At 41.4% G+C, this 27,288-nt stretch overlaps 1 protein-coding gene across 1 annotated transcript in view; it reads right to left on the bottom strand.

Moving 5' to 3' along the window:
• Positions 1 to 27,288, bottom strand: part of LOC131935084 (cytoplasmic dynein 2 heavy chain 1) — a 51,971-nt gene that overhangs the window by 13,887 nt on the left and 10,796 nt on the right. The window contains exons 20-55 of the mRNA XM_059291374.1: positions 26,869 to 27,024; positions 26,545 to 26,656; positions 26,020 to 26,349; positions 25,447 to 25,670; positions 24,100 to 24,232; positions 23,045 to 23,129; positions 22,790 to 22,935; positions 22,368 to 22,487; positions 22,182 to 22,207; positions 21,880 to 22,007; positions 20,943 to 21,063; positions 20,375 to 20,514; positions 20,002 to 20,120; positions 19,532 to 19,714; positions 18,892 to 19,115; positions 18,071 to 18,177; positions 17,729 to 17,943; positions 17,215 to 17,391; positions 16,969 to 17,056; positions 16,330 to 16,537; positions 14,694 to 14,823; positions 12,651 to 12,806; positions 11,701 to 11,799; positions 11,429 to 11,583; positions 11,034 to 11,280; positions 10,230 to 10,381; positions 9,559 to 9,703; positions 8,930 to 9,200; positions 8,647 to 8,796; positions 8,250 to 8,482; positions 7,509 to 7,731; positions 6,669 to 6,811; positions 6,152 to 6,391; positions 5,264 to 5,389; positions 4,820 to 4,939; positions 4,540 to 4,706 (exon numbers count right to left, since the gene is read on the bottom strand). Of these exons, the coding sequence (XP_059147357.1) occupies positions 4,540 to 4,706; positions 4,820 to 4,939; positions 5,264 to 5,389; positions 6,152 to 6,391; positions 6,669 to 6,811; positions 7,509 to 7,731; positions 8,250 to 8,482; positions 8,647 to 8,796; positions 8,930 to 9,200; positions 9,559 to 9,703; positions 10,230 to 10,381; positions 11,034 to 11,280; positions 11,429 to 11,583; positions 11,701 to 11,799; positions 12,651 to 12,806; positions 14,694 to 14,823; positions 16,330 to 16,537; positions 16,969 to 17,056; positions 17,215 to 17,391; positions 17,729 to 17,943; positions 18,071 to 18,177; positions 18,892 to 19,115; positions 19,532 to 19,714; positions 20,002 to 20,120; positions 20,375 to 20,514; positions 20,943 to 21,063; positions 21,880 to 22,007; positions 22,182 to 22,207; positions 22,368 to 22,487; positions 22,790 to 22,935; positions 23,045 to 23,129; positions 24,100 to 24,232; positions 25,447 to 25,670; positions 26,020 to 26,349; positions 26,545 to 26,656; positions 26,869 to 27,024 (5,799 nt within the window). The remainder of the gene's footprint in view (positions 1 to 4,539; positions 4,707 to 4,819; positions 4,940 to 5,263; positions 5,390 to 6,151; positions 6,392 to 6,668; positions 6,812 to 7,508; positions 7,732 to 8,249; positions 8,483 to 8,646; positions 8,797 to 8,929; positions 9,201 to 9,558; positions 9,704 to 10,229; positions 10,382 to 11,033; positions 11,281 to 11,428; positions 11,584 to 11,700; positions 11,800 to 12,650; positions 12,807 to 14,693; positions 14,824 to 16,329; positions 16,538 to 16,968; positions 17,057 to 17,214; positions 17,392 to 17,728; positions 17,944 to 18,070; positions 18,178 to 18,891; positions 19,116 to 19,531; positions 19,715 to 20,001; positions 20,121 to 20,374; positions 20,515 to 20,942; positions 21,064 to 21,879; positions 22,008 to 22,181; positions 22,208 to 22,367; positions 22,488 to 22,789; positions 22,936 to 23,044; positions 23,130 to 24,099; positions 24,233 to 25,446; positions 25,671 to 26,019; positions 26,350 to 26,544; positions 26,657 to 26,868; positions 27,025 to 27,288) is intronic.

The raw sequence follows: 27,288 nt of genomic DNA, 5'->3' as shown, positions 1-27,288 counted from the left end.
GGAAAATGTTAAACTCATTCCAACCATATAGATTTAAATTTCTTTTGTCCTCACATTTTAAACAATGTAATGCTATTATTTTTTCATTTTTTAATTAACAGACTGTACAGTTTAAGTTGGCTATTGGCATGAACATAGGATGGCATGGTCAAGTGATAGAGCACTTGACTGCTAGCCCAAAGGTTCAGATCTCAGAAAGGGAAACTTTAATGTTTATATTGGCAATGTTTGTATGTTTAATGTTTGTATTGGCAAGAGCACCCACCTCTTCATGCTGAGCCTTAATGTTTGTATTGGCAAGAGCACCCACCTCTTCATGCTGACCTTTAATGTTTGTATTGGCAAGAGCACCCACCTCTTCATGCTCACCCTTAATGTTTGTATTGGCAAGAGCACCCACCTCTTCATGCTGAGCCTTAATGTTTGTATTGGCAAGAGCACCCACCTCTTCATGCTGACCCTTAATGTTTGTATTGGCAAGAGCACCCACCTCTTCATGTTAATGTTTGTATTGGCAAGAACACCCACCTCTTCATGTTAATGTTTGTATTGGCAAGAACACCCACCTCTTCATGCTGACCTTTAATGTTTGTATTGGCAAGAGCACCCACCTCTTCATGCTCACCCTTAATGTTTGTATTGGCAAGAGCACCCACTTCTTCATGCTGAGCCTTAATGTTTGTATTGGCAAGAGCACCCACCTCTTCATGCTGAGCCTTAATGTTTGTATTGGCAAGAGCACCCACCTCTTCATGCTGACCTTTAATGTTTGTATTGGCAAGAGCACCCACCTCTTCATGCCTTAATGTTTGTATTGGCAAGAGCACCCATCTCTTCATGCTGAGCCTTAATGTTTGTATTGGCAAGATCACCCATCTCTTCATGCTGACCTTTAATGTTTGTATTGGCAAGAGCACCCACCTCTTCATGCCTTAATGTTTGTATTGGCAAGAGCACCCACCTCTTCATGCTGAGCCTTAATGTTTGTATTGGCAAGATCACCCACCTCTTCATGCTGAGCCTTAATGTTTGTATTGGCAAGAGCACCCACCTCTTCATGCTGACCCTTAATGTTTGTATTGGCAAGAGCACCCACCTCTTCATGCTGACCCTTAATGTTTGTATTGGCAAGAACACCCACCTCTTCATGCTGACCCTTAATGTTTGTATTGGCAAGAGCACCCACCTCTTCATGTTAATGTTTGTATTGGCAAGAACACCCACCTCTTCATGTTAATGTTTGTATTGGCAAGAACACCCACCTCTTCATGCTGACCTTTAATGTTTGTATTGGCAAGAGCACCCACCTCTTCATGCTCACCCTTAATGTTTGTATTGGCAAGAGCACCCACTTCTTCATGCTGAGCCTTAATGTTTGTATTGGCAAGAGCACCCACCTCTTCATGCTGAGCCTTAATGTTTGTATTGGCAAGAGCACCCACCTCTTCATGCTGACCTTTAATGTTTGTATTGGCAAGAGTACCCACCTCTTCATGCCTTAATGTTTGTATTGGCAAGAGCACCCATCTCTTCATGCTGAGCCTTAATGTTTATATTGGCAAGATCACCCATCTCTTCATGCTGACCTTTAATGTTTGTATTGGCAAGAGCACCCACCTCTTCATGCCTTAATGTTTGTATTGGCAAGATCACCCACCTCTTCATGCTGAGCCTTAATGTTTGTATTGGCAAGAACACCCACCTCTTCATGCTGAGCCTTAATGTTTGTATTGGCAAGATCACCCACCTCTTCATGCTGACCCTTAATGTTTGTATTGGCAAGAACACCCACCTCTTCATGCTGAGCCTTAATGTTTGTATTGGCAAGATCACCCACCTCTTCATGCTGAGCCTTAATGTTTGTATTGGCAAGAGCACCCACCTCTTCATGCTGACCCTTAATGTTTGTATTGGCAAGAGCACCCACCTCTTCATGCTGACCCTTAATGTTTGTATTGGCAAGAACACCCACCTCTTCATGCTGACCCTTAATGTTTGTATTGGCAAGAGCACCCACCTCTTCATGCTAACCTTTAATGTTTGTATTGGCAAGAGCACCCACCTCTTCATGTTAATGTTTGTATTGGCAAGAACACCCACCTCTTCATGCTGAGCCTTAATGTTTGTATTGGCAAGATCACCCACCTCTTCATGCTGACCCTTAATGTTTGTATTGGCAAGAGCACCCACCTCTTCATGTTAATGTTTGTATTGGCAAGAACACCCACCTCTTCATGCTGACCCTTAATGTTTGTATTGGCAAGAACACCCACCTCTTCATGCTGACCTTTAATGTTTGTATTGGCAAGAGCACCCACCTCTTCATGCCTTAATGTTTGTATTGGCAAGAGCACCCACCTCTTCATGCTGACCCTTAATGTTTGTATTGGCAAGAGCACCCACCTCTTCATGTTAATGTTTGTATTGGCAAGAACACCCACCTCTTCATGTTAATGTTTGTATTGGCAAGAACACCCACCTCTTCATGCTGAGCCTTAATGTTTGTATTGGCAAGAACACCCACCTCTTCATGCTGAGCCTTAATGTTTGTATTGGCAAGATCACCCACCTCTTCATGCTGACCCTTAATGTTTGTATTGGCAAGAACACCCACCTCTTCATGCTGAGCCTTAATGTTTGTATTGGCAAGATCACCCACCTCTTCATGCTGAGCCTTAATGTTTGTATTGGCAAGAGCACCCACCTCTTCATGCTGACCCTTAATGTTTGTATTGGCAAGAGCACCCACCTCTTCATGCTGACCCTTAATGTTTGTATTGGCAAGAACACCCACCTCTTCATGCTGACCCTTAATGTTTGTATTGGCAAGAGCACCCACCTCTTCATGCTAACCTTTAATGTTTGTATTGGCAAGAGCACCCACCTCTTCATGTTAATGTTTGTATTGGCAAGAACACCCACCTCTTCATGCTGAGCCTTAATGTTTGTATTGGCAAGATCACCCACCTCTTCATGCTGACCCTTAATGTTTGTATTGGCAAGAGCACCCACCTCTTCATGTTAATGTTTGTATTGGCAAGAACACCCACCTCTTCATGCTGACCCTTAATGTTTGTATTGGCAAGAACACCCACCTCTTCATGCTGACCTTTAATGTTTGTATTGGCAAGAGCACCCACCTCTTCATGCCTTAATGTTTGTATTGGCAAGAGCACCCACCTCTTCATGCTGACCCTTAATGTTTGTATTGGCAAGAGCACCCACCTCTTCATGTTAATGTTTGTATTGGCAAGAACACCCACCTCTTCATGTTAATGTTTGTATTGGCAAGAACACCCACCTCTTCATGCTGACCCTTAATGTTTGTATTGGCAAGAGCACCCACCTCTTCATGCTAACCCTTAATGTTTGTATTGGCAAGATCACCCACCTCTTCATGCTGAGCCTTAATGTTTGTATTGGCAAGAACACCCACCTCTTCATGCTGACCCTTAATGATTGTATTGGCAAGAACACCCACCTCTTCATGCTGAGCCTTAATGTTTGTATTGGCAAGATCACCCACCTCTTCATGCTGAGCCTTAATGTTTGTATTGGCAAGAGCACCCACCTCTTCATGCTGACCCTTAATGTTTGTATTGGCAAGAACACCCACCTCTTCATGCTGAGCCTTAATGTTTGTATTGGCAAGAGCACCCACCTCTTCATGCTAACCTTTAATGTTTGTATTGGCAAGAGCACCCACCTCTTCATGCTGACCCTTAATGTTTGTATTGGCAAGAACACCCACCTCTTCATGCTGAGCCTTAATGTTTGTATTGGCAAGAGCACCCACCTCTTCATGCTGACCCTTAATGTTTGTATTGGCAAGAGCACCCACCTCTTCATGTTGACCCTTAATGTTTGTATTGGCAAGAGCACCCACCTCTTCATGTTGACCCTTAATGTTTGTATTGGCAAGAGCACCCACCTCTTCATGCTGACCTTTAATGTTTGTATTGGCAAGAGCACCCACCTCTTCATGCCTTAATGTTTGTATTGGCAAGAACACCCACCTCTTCATGTTGACCTTTAATGTTTGTATTGGCAAGAGCACCCACCTCTTCATGCCTTAATGTTTGTATTGGCAAGATCACCCACCTCTTAATGCTGACATTTAATGTTTGTATTGGCAAGAGCACCCACCTCTTCATGCTGAACCTTAATGTTTGTATTGGCAAGAACACCCACCTCTTCATGCTGAGCCTTAATGTTTGTATTGGCAAGAGCACCCACCTCTTCATGCTGAGCCTTAATGTTTGTATTGGCAAGAGCACCCACCTCTTCATGCTAACCTTTAATGTTTGTATTGGCAAGAGCACCCACCTCTTCATGCTAACCTTTAATGTTTGTATTGGCAAGAGCACCCACCTCTTCATGCCTTAATGTTTGTATTGGCAAGAACACCCACCTCTTCATGCTGACCTTTAATGTTTGTATTGGCAAGAACACCCACCTCTTCATGCTGACCCTTAATGTTTGTATTGGCAAGAACACCCACCTCTGCATGTTAATGTTTGTATTGGCAAGAACACCCACCTCTTCATGCTGACCCAGGAGGTGTCAAAGATGCCCATAAGACGCAGGACACCCTCCAGGATGTCCCTGATGACATCGGGTGGAGCACGCAGGGCTCTGATCTCTGACAGGGACTCAGTCTTGATGCTGCCGATGGCTTTACGCGCTTCTTGAACCAGCGGCTCAACCTAAAGTTTTTTTTAAATAATTTAATCACAACAAACAAACTTAACTTATTCCAAGGCTTAAGATTAAGGTTTAGACAAAACTGCCCACTAGTAAGTTAAATCAAGACACGTACCTCAGCCATCTCTACATCTATTGCCTTCTTCCTTTTTTCCAGAACTTTGTTTTCCTCTGCCGCCACTTTCTTCAGCTCCTCCATCTCCACCTTCTGGTCCCCTGCGTTCTGCATGCTCAGCTGCAAGATCAGATCACAAGTACATTTTAATACACAACATTTTATTATTTTAATATACAAGTACAAAACTAAATGAAATTTATTTTATTAGGTGCTCAATATATATTAAAAAAACAAACATTTAAAAGACTAAATTAGATGAACCATAAATGGAAGATGTTTATTAAAAAACGAATTTTAAATATCCACACAATCAAAGGGGATTCAAAAGTAAAAGTGAAAAAAGAACTGAAGAGGGTTTAAAATATAATTCTGTGCTCACAAACTACTGGTGTCATTTTTATTTTATTTGTAAGACTATGAGAGTGATCTTCTCTTGCTTACACTAATCTCCTTGAGGGCAGCGTCTGCCTCCCCTTGTTTCTCAGCCAGTAAAATGCTCTGTTCACCAGCTTTCCTCTTCAAGTCATCCACCAGAACTTTGGCGTCATTCAGCTTGGACACACCAGCCTAGGACAGAATAGAAGAGAATATTAAATACTTGGCCACACATGCTTAGCATAAAATTATTGAGAATATTAAATACTTGGCCACACATGCTTAGCATAAAATTATTGAGAATATTAAATACTTGGCCACACATGCTTAGCATAAAATTATTGAGAATATTAAATACTTGGCCACACATGCTTAGCATAAAATTATTGAGAATATTAAATACTTGGCCACACATGCTTAGCATAAAATTATTGAGAATATTAAATACTTGGCCACATATGCTTAGCATAAAATTATTGAGAATATTAAATACTTGGCCACACATGCTTAGCATAAAATTATTGAGAATATTAAATACTTGGCCACACATGCTTAGCATAAAATTATTGAGAATATTAAATACTTGGGACACATGCTTAGCATAAAATTATTGAGAATATTAAATACTTGGCCACACATGCTTAGCATAAAATTATTGAGAATATTAAATACTTGGCCACACATGCTTAGCATAAAATTATTGAGATATTAAAAACTTGGCCACACACACCTAGTATAAAATAACTGAGAATATTAAAAATCTGGCCACACATGCTTAGCATAAAATTATTGAGAATATTAAAAACCTGACCACAACAAACTTGCACTAAAACTTTGATGGATATTAAAACTCTGGCCACACTAGCATAGCACCAAACACTTAGAGAATATTAAAAATCTGGCCACACCAATCTAGCACCAAATAATTAAAGGATGTTACATGGTTACAGTTACCTGCAGGTGGTGCTGCTTGTCTATGATGCTCTTCTTCTTGGTCTGGTACACAGACTGGTATGTGTTCAGGAACACCATGTAGCGCCGGGGGGTGGAGCCAAAAGCCTGACAGGACTCGTGAACATGGAGAAAACTTTTCAGTAGCTCCTCCCCCCCAGACAGTTTCTTCTTGTGACCTTTGGCCTCTCCAATAGACCCGCCCTCAATTTTGGGTGGGCGAGTCAGCAGCATCCAGGGAACCTTACAAAATTTTTTTATATCAATATCAGTCCTTTAACAAAAATTTATATTACATTTTTTATGAATAAATCCTGAAACTACAGGGAAGTGACATGAAGGGAGATAACTAAAATAAAAGCTGACAGAGTTACTCAAGTAAAAAAAAAGTATTTAAGCATGCTCTCCCTGCTCCAGCCCACCAAACAGCACACTGTGTGTACAGTTGAGGATAAATTTAGGACCACTATGATGTGAAGGGAGATAACTAACATAAAAGCTGAGAGTAAACAAAAAGTACCTTGAGCATGCTCTCCCTGCTCCATCCCTCCATCCACTGAACAGCACACTGTTTAAACAGGGCTGGGTTGCTCTCACAGTTGAGGATAAAACTGGAGTTGCTGCTGTCCATCACTAGCACAATGTGAAGGTTGTGCATCACACCTGGGGGTGAGGGGGGGGGGGGGGGAAATTGGTTTGGACTCATTTTTTTCTAGTTTTTGTAACACATAATTTTTTCTTTCTAGAAAACAAATCATATGACGGGGACGTAATGCTGAGGTGTAAATTTACTGATCCTCTACAAAAATCAACCATCTAAGCTTCCAGTCTACCAACCCTCTACAAGAGGTAACACTCTTATTTTTTAAAATTTATTGATACAGCAAATTGTTTTCCCAACAAGAGAACTATTCAAAATGAAGGTGACGGCTTTGCTAAAGAAAACATTTACAATTGCATTAAAATTGAAACAAACTATACTATCAAGTATTAATAATAGAAAAATATATGTGACATATATAAAAAGATATTTTATCATAAAATTGTGTAGCTATTAAACTGTGTGGAATAATCAGTTTGGCAAATGTTGGTACAAAATTGTGTGGAGTTGTCCTTATATTCATTGCTATAAAACTGTATGAAATGGGCCTTATATACATTGCCATAAAACTGTATGAAATGGGCCTTATATACATTGCCATAAAACTGTATGAAATGGGCCTTATATACATTGCCATAAAACTGTATGAAATGGGCCTTATATACATTGCCATAAAACTGTATGGAGTTGGCCATATATATACATTGCCATAAAACAGTATAGAACTATCAGCCTCTAATGTTAGCCCAGCCAACTTACGTGCAGCAAAGAAGCTGATCAAAGTTCCTCTGAAGCCAGCCTCTGACGCCATGTCTCTCAGGGGGCCCAGCAGGGACTCCAGCTCCTCCGTGGTGTACAGGCCTGGCACCTCGCCAGCAGACAGCAGGCTGTTGACCAGTTCCAGGAACTGGGGCTCTACAAACTGGTGGTCCTCCAGCAGCAGCACCACCTGCTCACCTTCTATACCTGCCTGCTGCATCACCTGCATGCGGGGATGACAAGGTGCATCAGGTGATGGAGGGGCAAGGTTCTTTGGGGAGGTCAAGGTCAAAGTGTAATGGAATGGTCAAGGTCAAAGTCTAATGGGATGGTAAGGTCAAAATAGTGTTGTTGGTTGTTGAAAGTCAAGGTGGTGTTTTAGGTTGATGAATGTCAAAGCACTTTCAAAAGTTTTAGGCATGGAAGTTCTATTATACATGGGATAAGTTGAATGGTGTTTGATCAAGTTCTTAAATGTGTAAATTTAAGTACACAAAAACTAATCTCAATAAAATCTAAACTAATAAGTAGGTAGTTAGCTATTCATTTAAATTTAATCTTTTAAGTTTTCTACCATTATGAGTTGTATAGAACAACAATGACTTGTATTTTGTACAATGCTAATAAGTGTGTTGAGGCAATATAAACTTTATATTTCAAACACTTTATTATTGAACAGTTTAAATTTCGTTAAACTTTGTAGCTTTCCATTTTAAGACAGACACATCTCAAACTACAGACCTGTTTGAGGTCATTCTTGAACTGTTTGATGCCGTAGCCTCGGGACACGCGGGGTGAGAACATGTGCATCTGGTGCATGTGGGCCACCACACTGACAGCCGTGCGCCGGCCCACCCCGCTACTTCCTGCCATGAGCAGGGAGCCGCCAGGTTTGGTCAGGACACGGTCCACTCTGGCCATGTTGTCTAGCACCTCACGGAAGATCAGGATGTCCAGCTGTCTGTTCTCATGGCCTGGGGGATGGCAGTTAAAACAAAAATATGAAGAAAAATGGCATGTCAGACATGTCAAACATCACTGACATGACACAAGTGACATGACACAAGAGACATGACACAGCAGGCATGACATTACTGCCATAATGTGACAAAAACAGAACATTGTAACAAGGACTTACTGTAGAAACGGATCCCCTTTTCAATGACCGCCTTCAAATCTTCCTCGGAGAGCTTGCCCAGAGGTTTACCATGTGGAGGGAGGGGGGCCCCGGCACCCACGGAGGGGGCGCCAGACTCCAGCCTACCACCCCACGTTACAAAGTAAGTATCTGAAAATTTTGATATTTCCAAACACAGTTTTTAAAAATCACATTTGAAACACATTTTAAAAAAAATTACTTTAATGTCATATCTTTGACTTATCTTTCTACTAATGTATGCTTTTTTAGAATTTAAACTTACTGTCTATATCATCGAAGATGTTGGCTGACCAATCCGAGCGAATGACTGACTGCAGCATGTTGTCAAACTTGCTTCTGTTGTCCTGGCCCACGATCCTGTCACGGAACAGCCTGCGCGCCTCGTAGGCCCACACCTCCAGCACGGTGTCGCAGGTGTTGTCCTTGGCACCTGCGGTCAGGTCGTACCTGAGCAGGCTCATGGCCCAGTTGGTCAGGTCTCTGGGCGTGAACAGGTAGTGACTGTAGTCATCCACTGTGAACCTTGACCTCAGCTGGGGAGGGGAGGTTTTGAAAACAATTAACTTCATTAAATTTATAATTAGAGACCACATAATCATCTCTATAAGTATATATTAACTGACATATCTCTAAAATATTGTTAAAAATGTTAATAAGACACCTAAAGGCTAAAGATAAAATTCAATGAAGGTCAAATTAAATTTTTCAATTGAAATCTTTTTTAAACTCAGTCTAACCATGCTATCCTTTTTTAAACTTATTAACTACTCCATTTTAACATCCATAATAGGTGAAATATATTCTTACAAATATTGAAAATTAGTTTTCCATCCAACTACTATGAAAACAGGTGTTGAAATGATTGTTTGTGAAAAATGAAATGAGAGTTACCTGCTCATAGAACTGGATCATGCTGTTAGCCAGGGCATGAACTTTAGCACTGCTGCCCCAGATGGTGTGTTTGTTGAGCTGTCTGTGGAGGATGGGCTTCAGGTAGGCGGAGTAGATGGTCTGTAGCTGGTCTCTGTCTGGGTATCTGCCAGATATAACATAAATCATGGGGTGATACAGAAACACACAGATATGACATAAATCATGGGGTGATACATTCACACATATATAACATAAATCATGGGATGATACATTCACACACATATATAACATAAATCATGGGGTGATACATTCACACACAGACAGAACATAAATCATGGGAAGTAAAATTCACACAGAGACAGAACATAAATCATGGGAAGTAAAATTCACACACAGACAGAACATAAATCATGGGAAGTGAAATTCACACACAGAAACAACCAAAACAAAATGATGTTTTCAGTTAAGATGTTACATAAATTAGTTTATCTATATTGGATGAGTTACTTACTGTAAACGTATAGAGTTGCTTACCCTACTTTAATAGAGTTAATTACCCTACACTAATCAAGTTACCTACCCTACATTGAGTTACCTGCCCTAGACTAATAAAGTTACTTTCCTACAAAAATCAAGCAACTTACATAACACTGATTGAGTATAACCTAGCCAGTGACAGACTTACTTACCCCACGTTGCAAATGCGGACGACGGATGTAAACCTGGGGGTCAGCTTGTGTCGGCCAAGTGTTGACCCAGCGTTCATGCTGGCCACAATCTGGACACCCTCAAGGCCAACCCACTCAAGGTTCGAGTCATAGAAGCCATTGTATGTCACAACCTGGCAACAGTGACAAGACAATTAAAAACCTGGCAACAGTGACATGACATTTACAAATCTGGCAACAGTGACATGACATTTACAAATCTGGCAACAGTGACATGACATTTACAAATCTGGCAACAGTGACATGACATTTACAAATCTGGCAACAGTGGCAAGACATTTACAAATCTGGCAACAGTGACAAGACATTTAAAAAACCTGGCAACAGCGACAAGACATTTAAAAAACCTGGCAACAGTGGCAAGACATTTACAAATCTGGCAACAGTGGCAAGACATTTACAAATCTGGCAACAGTGGCAAGACATTTACAAATCTGGCAACAGTGGCAAGACATTTACAAATCTGGCAACAGTGGCAAGACATTTACAAATCTGGCAACAGTGGCAAGACATTTACAAATCTGGCAACAGTGGCAAGACATTTACAAATCTGGCAACAGTGACAAGACATTTAAAAAAACCTGGCAAGTTACAATATGTATAAAAATCTAGACACAGTGACCAGCATTATTTAACTATCTACAGTCTATTGCAGCCATTACATTTCTTTTGAGTGCCAAGTTTTAAACCAAAAATTTTCTGTCATTACATTTCTTTAGAGTGGCAAGTTGTAAACCAAAATTTTCTGACATCACAAGCCCTGACCTGCTGGAGGAAGGCAATCATCTGACAGGTGCCCCACTTGTCTGGCTTGGGCAGGTTGATGTCCTTCAGGTACAGCAGCAGACGCTCGCAGTCCTTGGGCCGGTACACCCTGCCCATGTTGGAGGAGATGGAGATGCAGCTCTGGTTGAGCTTCTGCAGGATGTGCGAGGGGCTGGTCTGGGCGCTGCAGTGGACCATGGCCACCTGGGTGGACCTCAGCTTCTCAAAGGCATGCCTCAGTAGAAGTCTGTCATGTTGAATAGATCAAATAGATACTACAGTGATGGGTGCTTTATATGTTCAACCAAATATTTTACATGGTAAACAGCTACACACCAACCAGTTACACACCAACCAGCTGTACAACCAGCTACCACGTGTGTACAAAGACTGACCCCTTGCCACAACCCTCTGGTCCACAAATGATGAAAGGTTGTTTGTTGTCAGCCTCCAGCCAGGGCAGGAAGTAGTCTAGAGCCTTCTGCACATCTCCAGTTTGTATGACAGGAAGTGATGACTGAAAATCTTCCACTCGCAGCTCATCTTTTTTCTTTAAAAATAATAATTCAAAGATTGTTTTAGTACAGTCATAAAATAGCATCTATCAACTTAATGAAACAATATTTTAATCTACTGAGTCTGTCGAGTTACAAGCAGACGTGGTCACCTCAATGTTGTACTGCATCAGGCGGCCCAGATTGTCGTCGTAGTAGGTGTCCAATGGGTGTCTGGCATCTGGTGGACTCTCATTGGTCCAGGAAAAAACCTAAAGCATCATCAAGTTTTTAACATTAGCTGGGGGAAGGAAAACACCAAAGATCTCAACAAGTTTTTAAACAATAGCTGGGGTGAGGAAAACACCTAAGATATCAAGATTTAAACATTAGCTGGGGTAGGGGCACATTTCACAACCACTTGCTGGTGGTGTATATTTTAATGTGGCCAGGTACAAGTTGGTGGCTTATGTTTTAATGTGGCCAGGTACAAGTTGGTGCTGTATATTTTTATGTGGCCAGGTACAAGTTGGTGCTGTATATTTTCTTCTTCTTCTTCGTTCTTAATTATTAGTGTTGAAGGGGATCGAGATTTATCTGCCAGTGGGTTTGAACTCAAGACTTTGTTCGAATTTATCAACCATGAGCTTTTTGCCGACTCGACCACGCCTCCAACACAATTAAGCGTTACGTGTCAACTGGTTATGCGCCATTGAGGCCATTGACTCCGATTTCAGCCTGCTTTTCTTTTTGGATTTGGTTCCATAGCCTTTGTCCAACCAAGAACAAACTACAAGGCAGCAGTTGTTTAATTTTGGAGTTGTCTCTCCTAGAAGAGTGGCTGTCCCCAGCTAACGAGCCTCATCTGCCCGAGGGTTCGAACTCGAGACTTTTCGGTTTAGCAACCATAAGCTTTACCGACTCGACCACGCCGACCCCTAGCTGTATATTTTAATGTGGCCAGGTACAAGTTGGTGCCTTATATTTTAATGTGGCCAGATACAAGTTGGTGCCTTATAATTTTAATGTGGCCAGATACAAGTTGGTGCCTTATATTTTAATGTGGCCAGGTACAAGTTGGTGCTGTATATTTTAATGTGGCCAGGTACAAGATCAACTTTACCTCTTTGGCAAAGATTTCCCTTGAGCCCTCTGTGAGGTTCCCACCCAGCCCATGGATGAGGCTGACAGCAAAATGGGCTTTGGTGGAGATGTGATGCAGGTGGGAGAGGCCATTCAGGACTATCCCCACAAGGCTGGTCTCAACTACAAAATCATTCTACACAAAACAAAAACAAAGGATTACTTTTAAACAAGATCAGCTTTACATTGGCAAAAGAAAAATATTATGTAAATAATAGGACTTTTTTTCTCAAACATTTAATTAAGTAATATAATTTTGAAAAGCTGATGTAAAGTTTTTCAAGAAAATTATTGAGTTATGTGACACCCCACCTGTTTCTGCACCCACTGCAGACCCCTGTAGAAGTGACCCCCCCCCTCCCCCAGTAAACTTGGACCCACCTGTTTCTGCACCCACTGCAGAACCCTGTAGAAGTGACCCCCCCTCCCCCAGTAAACTTGGACCCACCTGTTTCTGCACCCACTGCAGACCCCTGTAGAAGTGACCCCCCTGTAAACTTGGACCCACCTGTTTCTGCACCCACTGCAGACCCCCGTAGAAGTGACCCCACCCCCAGTAAACTTGGACCCACCTGTTTCTGCACCCACTGCAGACCCCTGTAGAAGTGACCCCCCCCCCCCAGTAAACTTGGACCCACCTGTTTCTGCACCCACTGCAGACCCCTGTAGAAGTGACCCCCCCAGTAAACTTGGACCCACCTGTTTCTGCACCCACTGCAGACCCCTGTAGAAGTGACCCCCCAGTAAACTTGGACCCACCTGTTTCTGCACCCACTGCAGACCCCTGTAGAAGTGACCCCCCCCCCCAGTAAACTTGGACCCACCTGTTTCTGCACCCACTGCAGACCCCTGTAGAAGTGACCCCCCAGTAAACTTGGACCCACCTGTTTCTGCACCCACTGCAGACCCCTGTAGAAGTGACCCCCCCCCCCCCAGTAAACTTGGACCCACCTGTTTCTGCACCCACTGCAGACCCCTGTAGAAGTGACCCCCCAGTAAACTTGGACCCACCTGTTTCTGCACCCACTGCAGACCCCTGTAGAAGTGACCCCCCCCCCCCCCAGTAAACTTGGACCCACCTGTTTCTGCACCCACTGCAGACCCCTGTAGAAGTGACCCCCCCCCCCCCAGTAAACTTGGACCCACCTGTTTCTGCACCCACTGCAGACCCCTGTAGAAGTGACCCCCCCCCCCAGTAAACTTGGACCCACCTGTTTCTGCACCCACTGCAGACCCCTGTAGAAGTGACCCCCCCCTCCCCCAGTAAACTTGGACCCACCTGTTTCTGCACCCACTGCAGACCCCTGTAGAAGTGACCCCCCCCCCCCCCCAGTAAACTTGGACCCACCTGTTTCTGCACCCACTGCAGACCCCTGTAGAAGTGACCCCCCCAGTAAACTTGGACCCACCTGTTTCTGCACCCACTGCAGACCCCTGTAGAAGTGACCCCCCCCCCCCCAGTAAACTTGGACCCACCTGTTTCTGCACCCACTGCAGACCCCTGTAGAAGTGACCCCCCCCCCCCCCAGTAAACTTGGACCCACCTGTTTCTGCACCCACTGCAGACCCCTGTAGAAGTGACCCCCCCCCCCCCCAGTAAACCTGGACCCACCTGTTTCTGCACCCACTGCAGACCCCTGTAGAAGTGATTCCCCCCCCCCCCCCCCAGTAAACTTGGACACACCTGTTTCTGCACCCACTGCAGACCCCTGTAGAAGTGACCCCCCCCCCCCCAGTAAACCTGGACCCACCTGTTTCTGCACCCACTGCAGACCCCTGTAGAAGTGATTCCCCCCCCCCCCCCCCCCCCAGTAAACTTGGACCCACCTGTTTCTGCACCCACTGCAGACCCCTGTAGAAGTGACCCCCCCCCAGTAAACTTGGACCCACCTGTTTCTGCACCCATTGCAGACCCCTGTAGAAGTGACCCCCCCCCCCCCAGTAAACTTGGACCCACCTGTTTCTGCACCCATTGCAGACCCCTGTAGAAGTGACCCCCCCCCCCCAGTAAACTTGGACCCACCTGTTTCTGCACCCATTGCAGACCCCTGTAGAAGTGATCCTCCAGCCAGCCAGCCAACTTGCTCTGGTCACTCTCAGGCTGCATCTTCAGCCACGAGTTGACCAGTGCCTTCACGTCCACATCTTCATCACTGGTAGAGACAACAAGAAAATCTATTGACATTATACAGACATCACTGGTAGAGACAACAAGAAAATCTATTGACATTATACAGACATCACTGGTAGAGACAACAAGAAAATCTATTGACATTATACAGACATCACTGGTAGAGACAACAAGAAAATCAATTGACATTATACAGATATCACTGGTAGAGACAACAAGAAAATCTATTGACATTATACAGACATCACTGGTAGAGACAACAAGAAAATCTATTGACATTATACAGACATCACTGGTAGAGACAACAAGAAAATCTATTGACATTATACGGTCATCACTGGTAGAGACAACAAGAAAATCTATTGACATTATACAGATATCACTGGTAGAGACAACAAGAAAATCTATTGACATTATACAGACATCACTGGTAGAGACAACAAGAAAATCTATTGACATTATACAGACATCACTGGTAGAGACAACAAGAAAATCTATTGACATTATACAGACATCACTGGTAGAGACAACAAGAAAATCTATTGACATTATACATACATCACTGGTAGAGACAACAAGAAAATCTATTGACATTATACAGATATCACTGGTAGAGACAACAAGAAAATCTATTGACATTATACAGATATCACTGGTAGAGACAACAAGAAAATCTATTGACATTATACAGACATCACTGGTAGAGACAACAAGAAAATCTATTGACATTATACATACATCACTGGTAGAGACAACAAGAAAATCTATTGACATTATACGGTCATCACTGGTAGAGACAACAAGAAAATCTATTGACATTATACAGACATCACTGGTAGAGACAACAAGAAAATCTATTGACATTATACGGTCATCACTGGTAGAGACAACAAGAAAATCTATTGACATTATACAGACATCACTGGTAGAGACAACAAGAAAATCTATTGACATCATAAGGTCACAAAATACTTGCAGGGGTAATCAATCAAATATAAGCCAGCAACAACAGAATAATCACAATTACTTGCTATTTTTAAACTAGAAATATCTTGTTCAGATTGTAAAAGTCAGATAAAGATCAGGTCTATTATAACATGATTCTGATAAATGACAGTTTTTTTTAAAAGTTTACTCGCTATAACAACTATTTTTAAAAAACTAGAAATAAATAAAAACTTTTTAAAACATTTGGTAGGTATGGGAGAAAGATTCACTTTTTAATTTGTAAAACAATCTTTTCTCACTCAAGTGCAACAAATTTCATGTCAAAATGTTTCAGCAGGCAATAGTAGCCACTACAGGTCAATATAAACAGCTTAGTGTATCACACTGAGTGCTACATTAGTGTGATAGCCAGAGTTTCTTCCAGGCACTTTTGACAGTGTCCGCACCCAGACCCAGAAAATTGTTGTCCGCCCCCCCCCCCCCCCCCCCCGAAAATTTCAAGTGCACCCTCCGGAGAAAAATGTCTGGAAGAAACACTGGTGATAGCCATTGCTACATTAGTTTGTGACCATCAACTGACCTGAGGAAGATCATGCCCATTCTAGATATGGTAGCAGGAGAGGCACAGCTTAAATCATGGGTCTCAAACAGGAAGTTGATGTTAGGACCAAACTGGATTCTCTCCCCTGATGGCATGGTCAGCAGCCGGTTGTCATCTAGGACAGAGTTCAAGGACTCGATCCACTCAGGGTCAATGTCACCATCACACACAATCCATGACTGCACCTCTAAGATGTGTGACAAAATGGGAATATTTTAGGTAAAAATATCTAATGTAACAGTACTGGTAACTATATAACATAAAAATATCATATAACAATATAGGAATAAATTTTAGGTAAAAACATCAGAAGTACCAATATTGGAATATATTTAAAGTAAAAATATCATTGATGTATCAATACAGAAATAAATTTAAGGCAACAATATCGGAGGTGTAACAAGATATATAAATATATAAGAATTAACCAAAAATATGTTTAAAATGTTACTAATGTTCAGTACAAAGATTGACCCTATAATAATGATTTATCCTGAGTCAAAATAAATATTATGATGACTGAAACAGAATATTGTGATACAAACTAAAAGTGGAAATTGGAGCATTGACTTTGTAAATTGTGATAAAAACTTAAAACTGCCCCATTTGATGACCAACCTTGCGGTTCCCTGACCACCTGTCTGGCGCTGTAGGTGAGTACACCATCTGTCCACTCTCTGGTGTCCATGTCAATGTGACCTAGAAGCTGCAGGAAAAAAAATCAGTGGATGTTTGGAAAGAATTCTTAGACATGTGTTGTCAGTGTAATTACTGGACTAAATCAAACTTGTAACAATTTGATCTGGCTAAATAAAATAATTGAAAACTATAGTAACTGTAATTCTCTGGTGGCTGACAACGTACCTGTGTTCTGGGCATGGCTTTAGGGTTCATGACGTACTGCTTGACCTCTTTACCCAGCTTCATCATGGCCTGGCGCAGAAGTTTCCACAGGGTTGTCTTGCCAGAGCCACTAGGGCCCACAACCACAACTCCCATTCTCTGACGCAACTGCTCGTACAGCTCCAGGGCTTTCTTCACCTTCAGAGATTAGAGAAGTTCATTATTAGTCTTTCAATAGAGTGTTGATGAGAAATGTTTTAAAAGAATACGTTTATCCAGTCTGTCTGATAAAAATGAAATAGAAGAACAGTCAATTAAATATCAGTTACAATTAATATAATATCAGAATAAGGATTAATTTAAAATAAAATTTTAATAATGGGATGTGATATTTAGAAGTGTAGTGTTTTAGTAATTTAGTTTAAATATTGAAGGATACAAGCAGTATCACAACTGTATGTAAGCAGTGGAGACCTGATAAAACTATGCTACAAATCCAAACTAAGTCCAGTCAATAGTTGTCTCCCTTGGTTACCTGGTTTTCATTGACCAGCAGGTTGTTCTCTAGGCAAACTTCCTTGAAGGCGTTGCCCAGGGTCTCGTACTCAATGTCCTTGAACTCCACACCAGGGAAGACGTCCCTGACCAGAGCATCAAACCTGGAGCTGTCCGAGAAGGTCAGCTTGGACAGCGTGTTGATCCTCAGGGCCTGGACCACAAGTTTGGCCTCCAGGCTGCTGTCAGCTTTCACTGGGGGAGGACATCAGACAACAGATAGAGACTTGGGGTTAAAGGTTTCATGGAAGGGAGAAAACTCTAAGATTTTTTTTTTAAACTACAGAAGTTTTTTTTTTTTTTAAAATTCAGAGTGACCTACCCTTGCCTGACTTTTTGACATTCTGCAGGAGGTTGCCACACCCACTGAGCACAGTCTTGAGGGCTCTTAGACCCCAGTCATAGTGTTGTTGGGGAGTCAGCAGCTCTCTATAAGAGTCAGGGGGTTAAAAAACAGTGCTTTAGGGGAGTCAGACAGGAGTCATTGGGTTACATTAAAATCTTACAGTGTTGTTGGGGAGTCAGCAGCTCTCTATAAGAGTCAGGGGGTTAAAAAACAGTGATTTAGGGGAGTCAGACAGGAGTCATTAGGTTACATTAAAATCTTACAGTGTTGTTGGGGAGTCAGCAGCTCTCTATAAGAGTCAGGGGGTTAAAAAACAGTGCTTTAGGGGAGTCAGACAGGAGTCATTGGGTTACATTAAAATCTTACAGTGTTGGGGAGTCAGCAGCTCTCTATAAGAGTCAGGGGGTTAAAAAACAGTGATTTAGGGGAGTCAGACAGGAGTCATTAGGTTACATTAAAATCTTACAGTGTTGTTGGGGAGTCAGCAGCTCTCTGTAGGAGTCAGGGGGTTAAAAAACAGTGATTTAGGGGAGTCAGACAGGAGTCATTGGGTTACATTCAAATCTTACAGTGTTGTTGGGGAGTCAAATGCTCTCTGAAGGAGTCGGTTACATTGGAGTCATCAAATTAAGAGTCACTGGTTACATTAAAATTTTATCCACAGCAAAAGTTTTCAAGACAGCATTTCTGCTAACTTTGAAAAATGAAAAATCTCAACAGATTGAGCTGAACAATTAAGAAAACAAACTGACCAACAGACTGGGCTGACCATTTAAAAAACAAACTGACCAACTTACTTTGAGAGATTAAAAATGCTGACCAGCTTCCTGCCCAAATTCTCCGCCTGTTTAAAGCCTTCAGAGAAGAGAATGACCTCAGCGATGAGGTCATTGTCTGGCTTGGACATGGCCACTGGCCGGAACAGCTGTTTCAGGTTGTCAGGTAGCTTCTGCCGGCCCCCGTAGCCCTTACCTGCAGGGTTCATGGTGATGAAGATTCCAGAGTTGTGGTCGATATTCACCTGTGGGTTGTTCACCAAACATTAGCCATTGTTTCAGTGGGTTTTGCTTTCATCAATATTTACATGTAGGCAAATGACAAAAATCAATAATTACAAAATTGGTACTGATTAATACTTATACGTACAGATACAAATCTATAATTAATGTGATATTAAAAATTAATTGATACCAACCAAATTATAGGTGAGTTATTAATTGGACCAAAACCTAAAACTGCAGCTTTTGGTTGGGGGAGTATTGAAAGGGGTTGATTGATCGGGGGGGGGGGGGGGGGGGGGGAGAGAAGTCAGGGGGGAGGAACGATTAGGGAGTAATTGACAGGGTAGCAATGTCCTGCTGTCCAAATAATGCCAGGATCCAAATGATATAATTAAAAAGAAAATAATCGGCAAATGTCCAGGTTCCGGTCACTCACATTTCTCTCCAAGAGCTCGATGGACCTGGCCTTGTTCTTGATGGCATCTTGGATGACCTGGATCTGCATGGAGACAGCGGACAGCACGGCCTCTTCTAGACGGTTGAACTCGTCAAAACAGCCCCAGGCGCCACACTTCACCAAGCCAATGAAAATTCTTCCCATGGATTTCAGATCAATGCCCTGTAGTTTGGTACAGAAGGTAGAGTTAGACTGTTTCAACTGTAGTTTGGTACAGAAGGTAGAGTTAGACTGTTTCAACTGTAGTTTGGTACAGAAGGTAGAGTTAGACTGTTTCAACTGTAGTTTGGTACAGAAGGTAGAGTTAGACTGTTTCAACTGTAGTTTGGTACAGAAGGTAGAGTTAGACTGTTAGAGCACCCTCTAAGTCACAAACAGCAACTAGACAAATTAATTAACTAACATCATCACCAGCAACAGCAATCAGACAAGTTAATTAACCCACTGACCTCATCACAGTTGAAGACCAGAACTTGACGACCAAACAATCCACCCAAAGCTTTGACTGACTCTGTTTTACCTGTACCAGCAGGGCCATAAGGGTTGCCTCCCAGACCCATGTGCATACCTGGCAACAGAAAATACCATGTGGTTACCATGGCAACAGAACATACCATGTCCACAGTTAAAGTGGTTACGATGGCAATGGAAAATACCATGTCTACTGTCAAAATGGTTACCATGGCAACAGAGTATACCATGTCTACAGTTAAAATGGTTACCATGGCAATAGAACACTATGTCTACTATCAGAATAATTTACAACAGATTTTAACATGGTTTAAAATGAAAGAACCCTCCATTTGTCTAGTGGCTACATACCTTGGGTGAGGGTCAGGTAACATTTGTCAGTCAATGGGGTGTGCACCAGTTTGGCTGCGTTGCCCTGGTACTCATACGTGTACTCAAACTCAGAGTCCACCATCTGCATGATGCACATTCCGTCCTTCCTCATGTAGTACCTGTTTGACAAAGTCAGAACTTTAGCTGCAGGGTACTTCTAACATTGCAGTAAAAGAATTTAAATTTGTTATGCATAATTTTAAGGTAAAACTAAATTCAAATCAGTTTTGTGTTTCTGATCTTAAATTAAGAAGGACATGTGTTGAAGTTAATCTGTTAGAAAACCAGCATGTTTTAAAAATTCCCTTATATGGTTAAATGGGACAATTCTAGAGTCAAGTCTATAGGATGTCCCTGAGTCCACCCAGCTCTCATGAGAACCTCTCACATTTGGGAAAGTACATAAGGCTGGACATCGTGCTGACCATACTATCGCTCAGATGAACTCTGCTTCACCTGTCCATGGACTGCAGGTTGAAAAGGGTAACTTCACTTCATGGTAAAGTTCATCTTAGCTCAGACAAGTCAACATCTTCAAGCAACCAACCTGAGCTGTTTCTGCCACTGCCACTCCTGTGGGCTCTTGACATTTGATGACATGAGCTGTTTGACGACATCTCTGTTGTGGATTGTGTCCAGGATGAGGGCCTTCAGCTTCAGCTGTAGTACTGGGGACAGCAAGGGTAATGTCAAACCAAACAATCATGTCATTTCATGTCACAACACATAATCATGCCACTTGATGTCACAACAATCATGTCATTTGATGTCACAACAAACAATCATGTCATTTGATGTCACAACAATATTGTCATTTGATGTCACAACAATATTGTCATTTGATGTCACAACACACACTCATGTCATCTGATGTCACAACACACAATCATGTCATTTGATGTCACACCAATATTTTCATTTGATGTCACACCAATTAATCATGACATTTGATTTCACAACAATTATTCAAGTCATTTGATGTCACAACACAAAATGATGTAATTTGATGTAAAAAAACAATCATGTCACTTGATGTCACAACAAACAATCATGTCATTTGATGTCACAACACACAATCATGTCATCTGGTCACAACAAACAATCATGTCATTTGATGTCACAACAATATTGTCATTTGATGTCACAAAAATATTGTCATTTGATGTCACTACAAACAATCGGGTCATTTGATGTAATGACAATAGCCATTTGATGTCACAACAATTATCTATGTCATTTGATGTCACAATGTCATTTGATGTCATGCCAATCAATCATGTTATATGATGTCACAACCATTATCTATGTCATTTGATGTCACAATGTCATTTGATGTCACAACAATATTGTCATTTGCTTTTCACAACAATTATTCATGTCATTTGATGTCACAACAAACAATCATATTATTTGGTATCATGAAAATAATGTCCTTTGATGTCACAAAAATCAATCCTGTCACGTGCTGTTGACCCCAACCTTACCAAGAGCCTCTGTGCTCTGCATGCTGCCCAGGTCAACATTTGTGTAGCTCTCCAGCTGACCGTCCACCTCGGCCATCAGCTCACGCAGGGAGCCTCTCTTGATGGCCTCCTCACAGTTCTCTGTGAACCTGATGTACTCAGCCAAACACAAGATCTGCAAAATAGGATTTGGTCAAACATTGGAGCAAAATCTGGCCAACAAGTTCTCTGTGAACCTGATGTACTCGGCCAAACACAAGATCTGCAAAATAGGATTTGGTCAAACATTGGAGCAAAATCTGGCCAACAAGTTCTCTGTGAACCTGATGTACTCGGCCAAACACAAGATCTACAAAAACAGGATTTGGTCAAACATTGGAGTAAAATCTGGCCAACTAGCCAGCCTCATGCCAGTACATAATAGTCATGTTAGTCTCAAGAAATCTTCCTGATCTAAAGCAATAAGGATAGACATTTGGTACAACAAATTTGCCCAAAAAAAAACTAACCTGAGAAGGATATTTATTTGGATCCAGACCACCTCGACTTGACTTGGCATCTTTTAGACAGGCTGTCAGACATTCCTTCAGGGTGTCTTTCATTTCATCTGCCAGTTTGCCCAACCAAACCTAATGGCAAGAGAAAAAATAATCTCTTTTTATATGCAGTTTACCCAACCAAACCTAATGGCAATAAAAAAAAAAAGTTTCATTTCATGTTCCAATTTGTCTGACCAAACCTAATGGCAATAGAACATTTTTTTTTTCAATTTGTCTTGCTAAACTTAAAGAAAACCAGATTTTAAAAATTTAATTTCATCTGTCTATTAGCCCAGCCATTCCTAATCAAAACGATAGAAAAAATTATTTCTATTTAATTTCAACTTGCATGACTTGCAATACTGCCAAGTATTTATGTGCTGAGAGCTTACCTCTACTTCAGGAGTGACCTTGACCTTTCTTTTCAAGGGCACAACTTCCCCATCAAGAGATTTCATGGCAACAATGTGGCTGTTGTCCTGGTCAAACTCCACAGCATGGATGCCAGCAAACAGCTTCTTCAGGTGGGACTGGATCACTAGGGAGAGATGTGACAGGATAAAGGAACTTTGGACCCAGCTTTAAAACCACCTTTACAGTGTGGGAAAAGAACAAATGCAATGCATGTAATGTTATACAATAAATACCTGTTGGGTTGGTGGCTTGGCCCAGAATTTCCAGCAAATCATCATCACCAATGAAATAAAATCGTGGAAACAGAGATCTTTTCTCCTAAGAAACAAATAAAAAAACACAAAAATATACCATTACACCTTAAAAGTGTAAAAAATAAACCATTACATCTTCAGAATAAAATACTTAAAAAAAACTTTTTAAAAAACCACGTTTTTCTTGTGGACTAAAAAGTAGAAAATAAATTTTTCTTTTGTGCTTCCTCGAGCTGTGCAGGTTCTTGTGATGACTGACAAAAAACGTGGGAGCGTTCACCATCAAATTTCCCGACCCATCTGCCCGACCCACATTTTTTGTCAGTCATCACAAGAACCTGCACAGCTCGAGGAAACAAAAGAAAAATTTATTTTCTACTTTTTAGTCCACAAGAAAAACGTGGTTTTTTAAAAAGTTTTTTTTAAGTATTTTATTTTCTCCTTTTTAGTCCGTTGCTACACATGAAAAACGTGGTTTTTAAAAAAGTTTTTTATATAGTTTATTTTCTACTTTATCTAATGACTTGATTAAGTATGACTTGACTAAGTGTTTATAAATACACGGACTAAAAATCTTGAGCGACCAGGATTCGAACCTGGGTTGTCGCGGCCACAACGCGAAGTACTAACCACTATACGATCACGGCCAGCGCGCTCACATCGATTGGGGCCGAAGTAACTGTGTCAATAGGCCTCCAGTCTTGTCGGTATCTTTAGAAATCATGTCCTCAATTTTATGGTCCTTGGGGCGTAATTAAATTAAGCTAATTACGGTCACTAATTGCTAGTTTTTATGATTGCATCTGAAATTGTTAGGCGAAAGTAGCATGCATGCCAAATTTCAGGTCTCTAGAGCAATCAGAAGTGGGCTAATTTTCGATGTCAATTTTAACAACAAACAAATCCACAAACACACAAACGCGAAGCTGAGTTAAGAAAAACGTGTTAAAATTATATACCATTACACCTTCACAAAGTGTTTGCTACTAAAGTATGATAAAGTTGCTGAGACATGGAGGAACCTAGACACTGACCTCGAGGAATTCGTTGAGAGATTTCTGGCACCTCTGCAGCTGGTCAAGCATGGTGACCAGGAGGTTTCTGAGACCTGACTGGTTGACCAGGGACAAGACACGGTTGTCACGGTTGACATCTCTCATGATAGCCCTGCTCAAAAGATCATTACATTTTAGTAAGGGTTGACATCTCTCATGATAGCCCTGCTCAAAAGATCATTTAATTTTAGTAAGGGTTGACATCTCTCATGATAGCCCTGCTCAAAAGATCATTTAATTTTAGTAAGGGTTGACATCTCTCATGATAGCCCTGCTCAAAAGATCATTTAATTTTAGTAAGGGTTGACATCTCTCATGATAGCCCTGCTCAAAAGATCATTACATTTTAGTAAGGGTTGACATCTCTCATGATAGCCCTGCTCAAAAGATCATTTAATTTTAGTAAGGGTTGACATCTCTCATGATAGCCCTGCTCAAAAGATCATTACATTCTAGTAAGGGTTGACATCTCTCATGATAGCCCTGCTCAAAAGATCATTACATTCTAGTAAGGGTTGACATCTCTCATGATAGCCCTGCTCAAAAGATCATTTAATTTTAGTAAGGGTTGACATCTCTCATGATAGCCCTGCTCAAAAGATCATTACATTCTAGTAAGGGTTGACATCTCTCATGATAGCCCTGCTCAAAAGATCATTTAATTTTAGTAAGGGTTGACATCTCTCATGATAGCCCTGCTCAAAAGATCATTTAATTTTAGTAAGGGTTGACATCTCTCATGATAGCCCTGCTCAAGAGATCATTACATTTTAGTAAGGGTTGACATCTCTCATGATAGCCCTGCTCAAAAGATCATTTAATTTTAGTAAGGGTTGACATCTCTCATGATAGCCCTGCTCAAAAGATCATTACATTCTAGTAAGGGTTGACATCTCTCATGATAGCCCTTCTCAAAAGATCATTTCATTTTAGTAAGGGTTGACATCTCTCATGATAGCCCTGCTCAAAAGATCATTTAATTTTAGTTATGGTTGAAATCTCTCATGATAGCCCTGCTCAAAAGATCATTAAATTTTAGTCAGGGTTGACATCTCTCATGATAGCCCTGCTCAAAAGATCATTTAATTTTAGTTATGGTTGAAATCTCTCATGATAGCCCTGCTCAAAAGATCATTAAATTTTAGTCAGGGTTGACATCTCTCATGATAGCCCTGCTCAAAAGATCATTTAATTTTAGTTATGGTTGAAATCTCTCATGATAGCCCTGCTCAAAAGATCATTTAATTTTAGTCAGGGTTGACACTGTAAGCTAGAGGTAGCGCTCTAACTACATGAGTTTAATTAAAGACAGTCAGAACTACAAACCTGAAGTCATCGTCCACTCTCTTGAACCTCCCCTGCTCCTTCGGCAGCGCCCCCCTGCCAAATATGGGCTCCAGGTAGACCCACTTGCGCTGGATCTGGTTCAAGTTGTGCAGGTACTCATCCAGGTCAGCAAGTCGTTGCTCCCAGACGGAGGATTTGTCTTCAAAACTTTTGTAGTAGGGCGAGTCCTTCAGGGACTGGAGGAGGCTTTGGTTGTCTCCAACCTGACCAATGGACAACATGTTCAATGTTAACATTCAGGGACTGTAGGAGGCTTTGGTTGTCTCCAACCTGACCAATGGACAACATGTTCAATGTTAACATTCAGGGACTGGAGGAGGCTTTGGTTGTCTCCAACTTGACCAATGGACAACATGTTCAATATTAACATTCAGGGACTGGAGGAGGCTTTGGTTGTCTCCAACCTGACCAATAAAAAACATTGGTGATATTATACTTGGATCACCATCAAATAAGACAGTGGTGACATAATGGCCTTGTATAATCACAGAAAACACATTGTGACAATGTAATGAGATCACCATGCAATACAATGACCTTGTATACAGTTACCTGATTGACCAGGTCCTTCCAGTCTTTGATTAGATTTAATTTGTTCTTGCTGCTGTCCTCGTACTCCGTGAAGACAAACACGGCCCCGGCCCCCCACAGCTCCAGCTCCCTGATGGCCTCGCGGATGGTCACCTCCCCCTGAGCCCTCTGGTTGAGCTCCTTGATGGCGTCAGCGTTCCTGATGATGTTGTCACTGACAGACAGGATGTGGCCAAAGGTCAGTTTCTCCAGAGTGGTTCCCCTTGGCAGTTGCAGCAGTCTGAACATGTCCAGCCAGTGGTCCTGGGACAAAGGTTCACCCCGCACCCACTTCAACACTGGGAGAACATTCTGGAAAATATTTGGGAAACATTAATGTTATATTATAACTATTAAAACACTGGATAAGACATTATAGGAACAAAAATGTCACCAATTTAACTAGCTAATATAGCAATCTTTAAGTATCTTTAACATAATAAAGGATAGTGTAAATTAAAACTGAAATCCTGAAAAAAAATCAAACAAACATTCACAATCACATACCTTGTAAGTCTCTATGTCCTTCTGGATTTTCACAGTCATGGTAGTAGTCTCCCTTGCTTTGAGCTTCTCATACCAGCCACCCAGGAACTCTTCAAACAGGTAAGCTTTAGATCTGTCAGCAAAAAATAGTTTTAATATTCACACTTCCATGAATATTGTTACTTCCAAATTAGGAACATACATTTTTAAAATGACAACTATTGAATTTTTTAAAAAGAATATTTTTGCTATCATATTAACTTCTGCCCCAAATATGTGGCCTAAAGCACACATAAAAATTAAAGTGTATTTTTTACTTTAAAATAACGCCAATCCATATGTTACCTGAAAGAAATCCAGTCCTCTTTGGCCAGATCCTGCAGCCCAGAGTTAAACTCTTCATAGAGTGACCACATTCCTTCACAGCGTGCCATGTCCTCTTTCAGCTCCTCAACATTAGAGAAATCTGGCACATCAATGTCAAAATGCTGGCAATCTGAGCTGTGTACATAAACAATTGTAGAAAATGGTAGAGAAATCTGTTACATGAAAGGGCTGGCAATCTGAGCTGTGGACATACACAATCTGAGCAAATGGTAGAAAAATCTGGCACATAAAAGGGCTAGCACAAACTGGGGTAAACTTTTTAATATTTTACATTTTTTTCAACTTCAACACATTTTAGTTAGTGAAATAATTAAATCTTTTAAGCTAGAACAAAAATTAACTATAATAATCAACGGACATTTAATCTTTCTATTTAAT

This window comes from Physella acuta, unplaced genomic scaffold, assembly GCF_028476545.2.
Source record: "Physella acuta isolate Inbredline_101_S28 unplaced genomic scaffold, ASM2847654v3 ptg000131l, whole genome shotgun sequence".
Taxonomy (NCBI): Eukaryota; Metazoa; Mollusca; class Gastropoda; family Physidae; genus Physella; species Physella acuta.
This window is presented reverse-complemented; position numbering and strand designations above follow the sequence as displayed.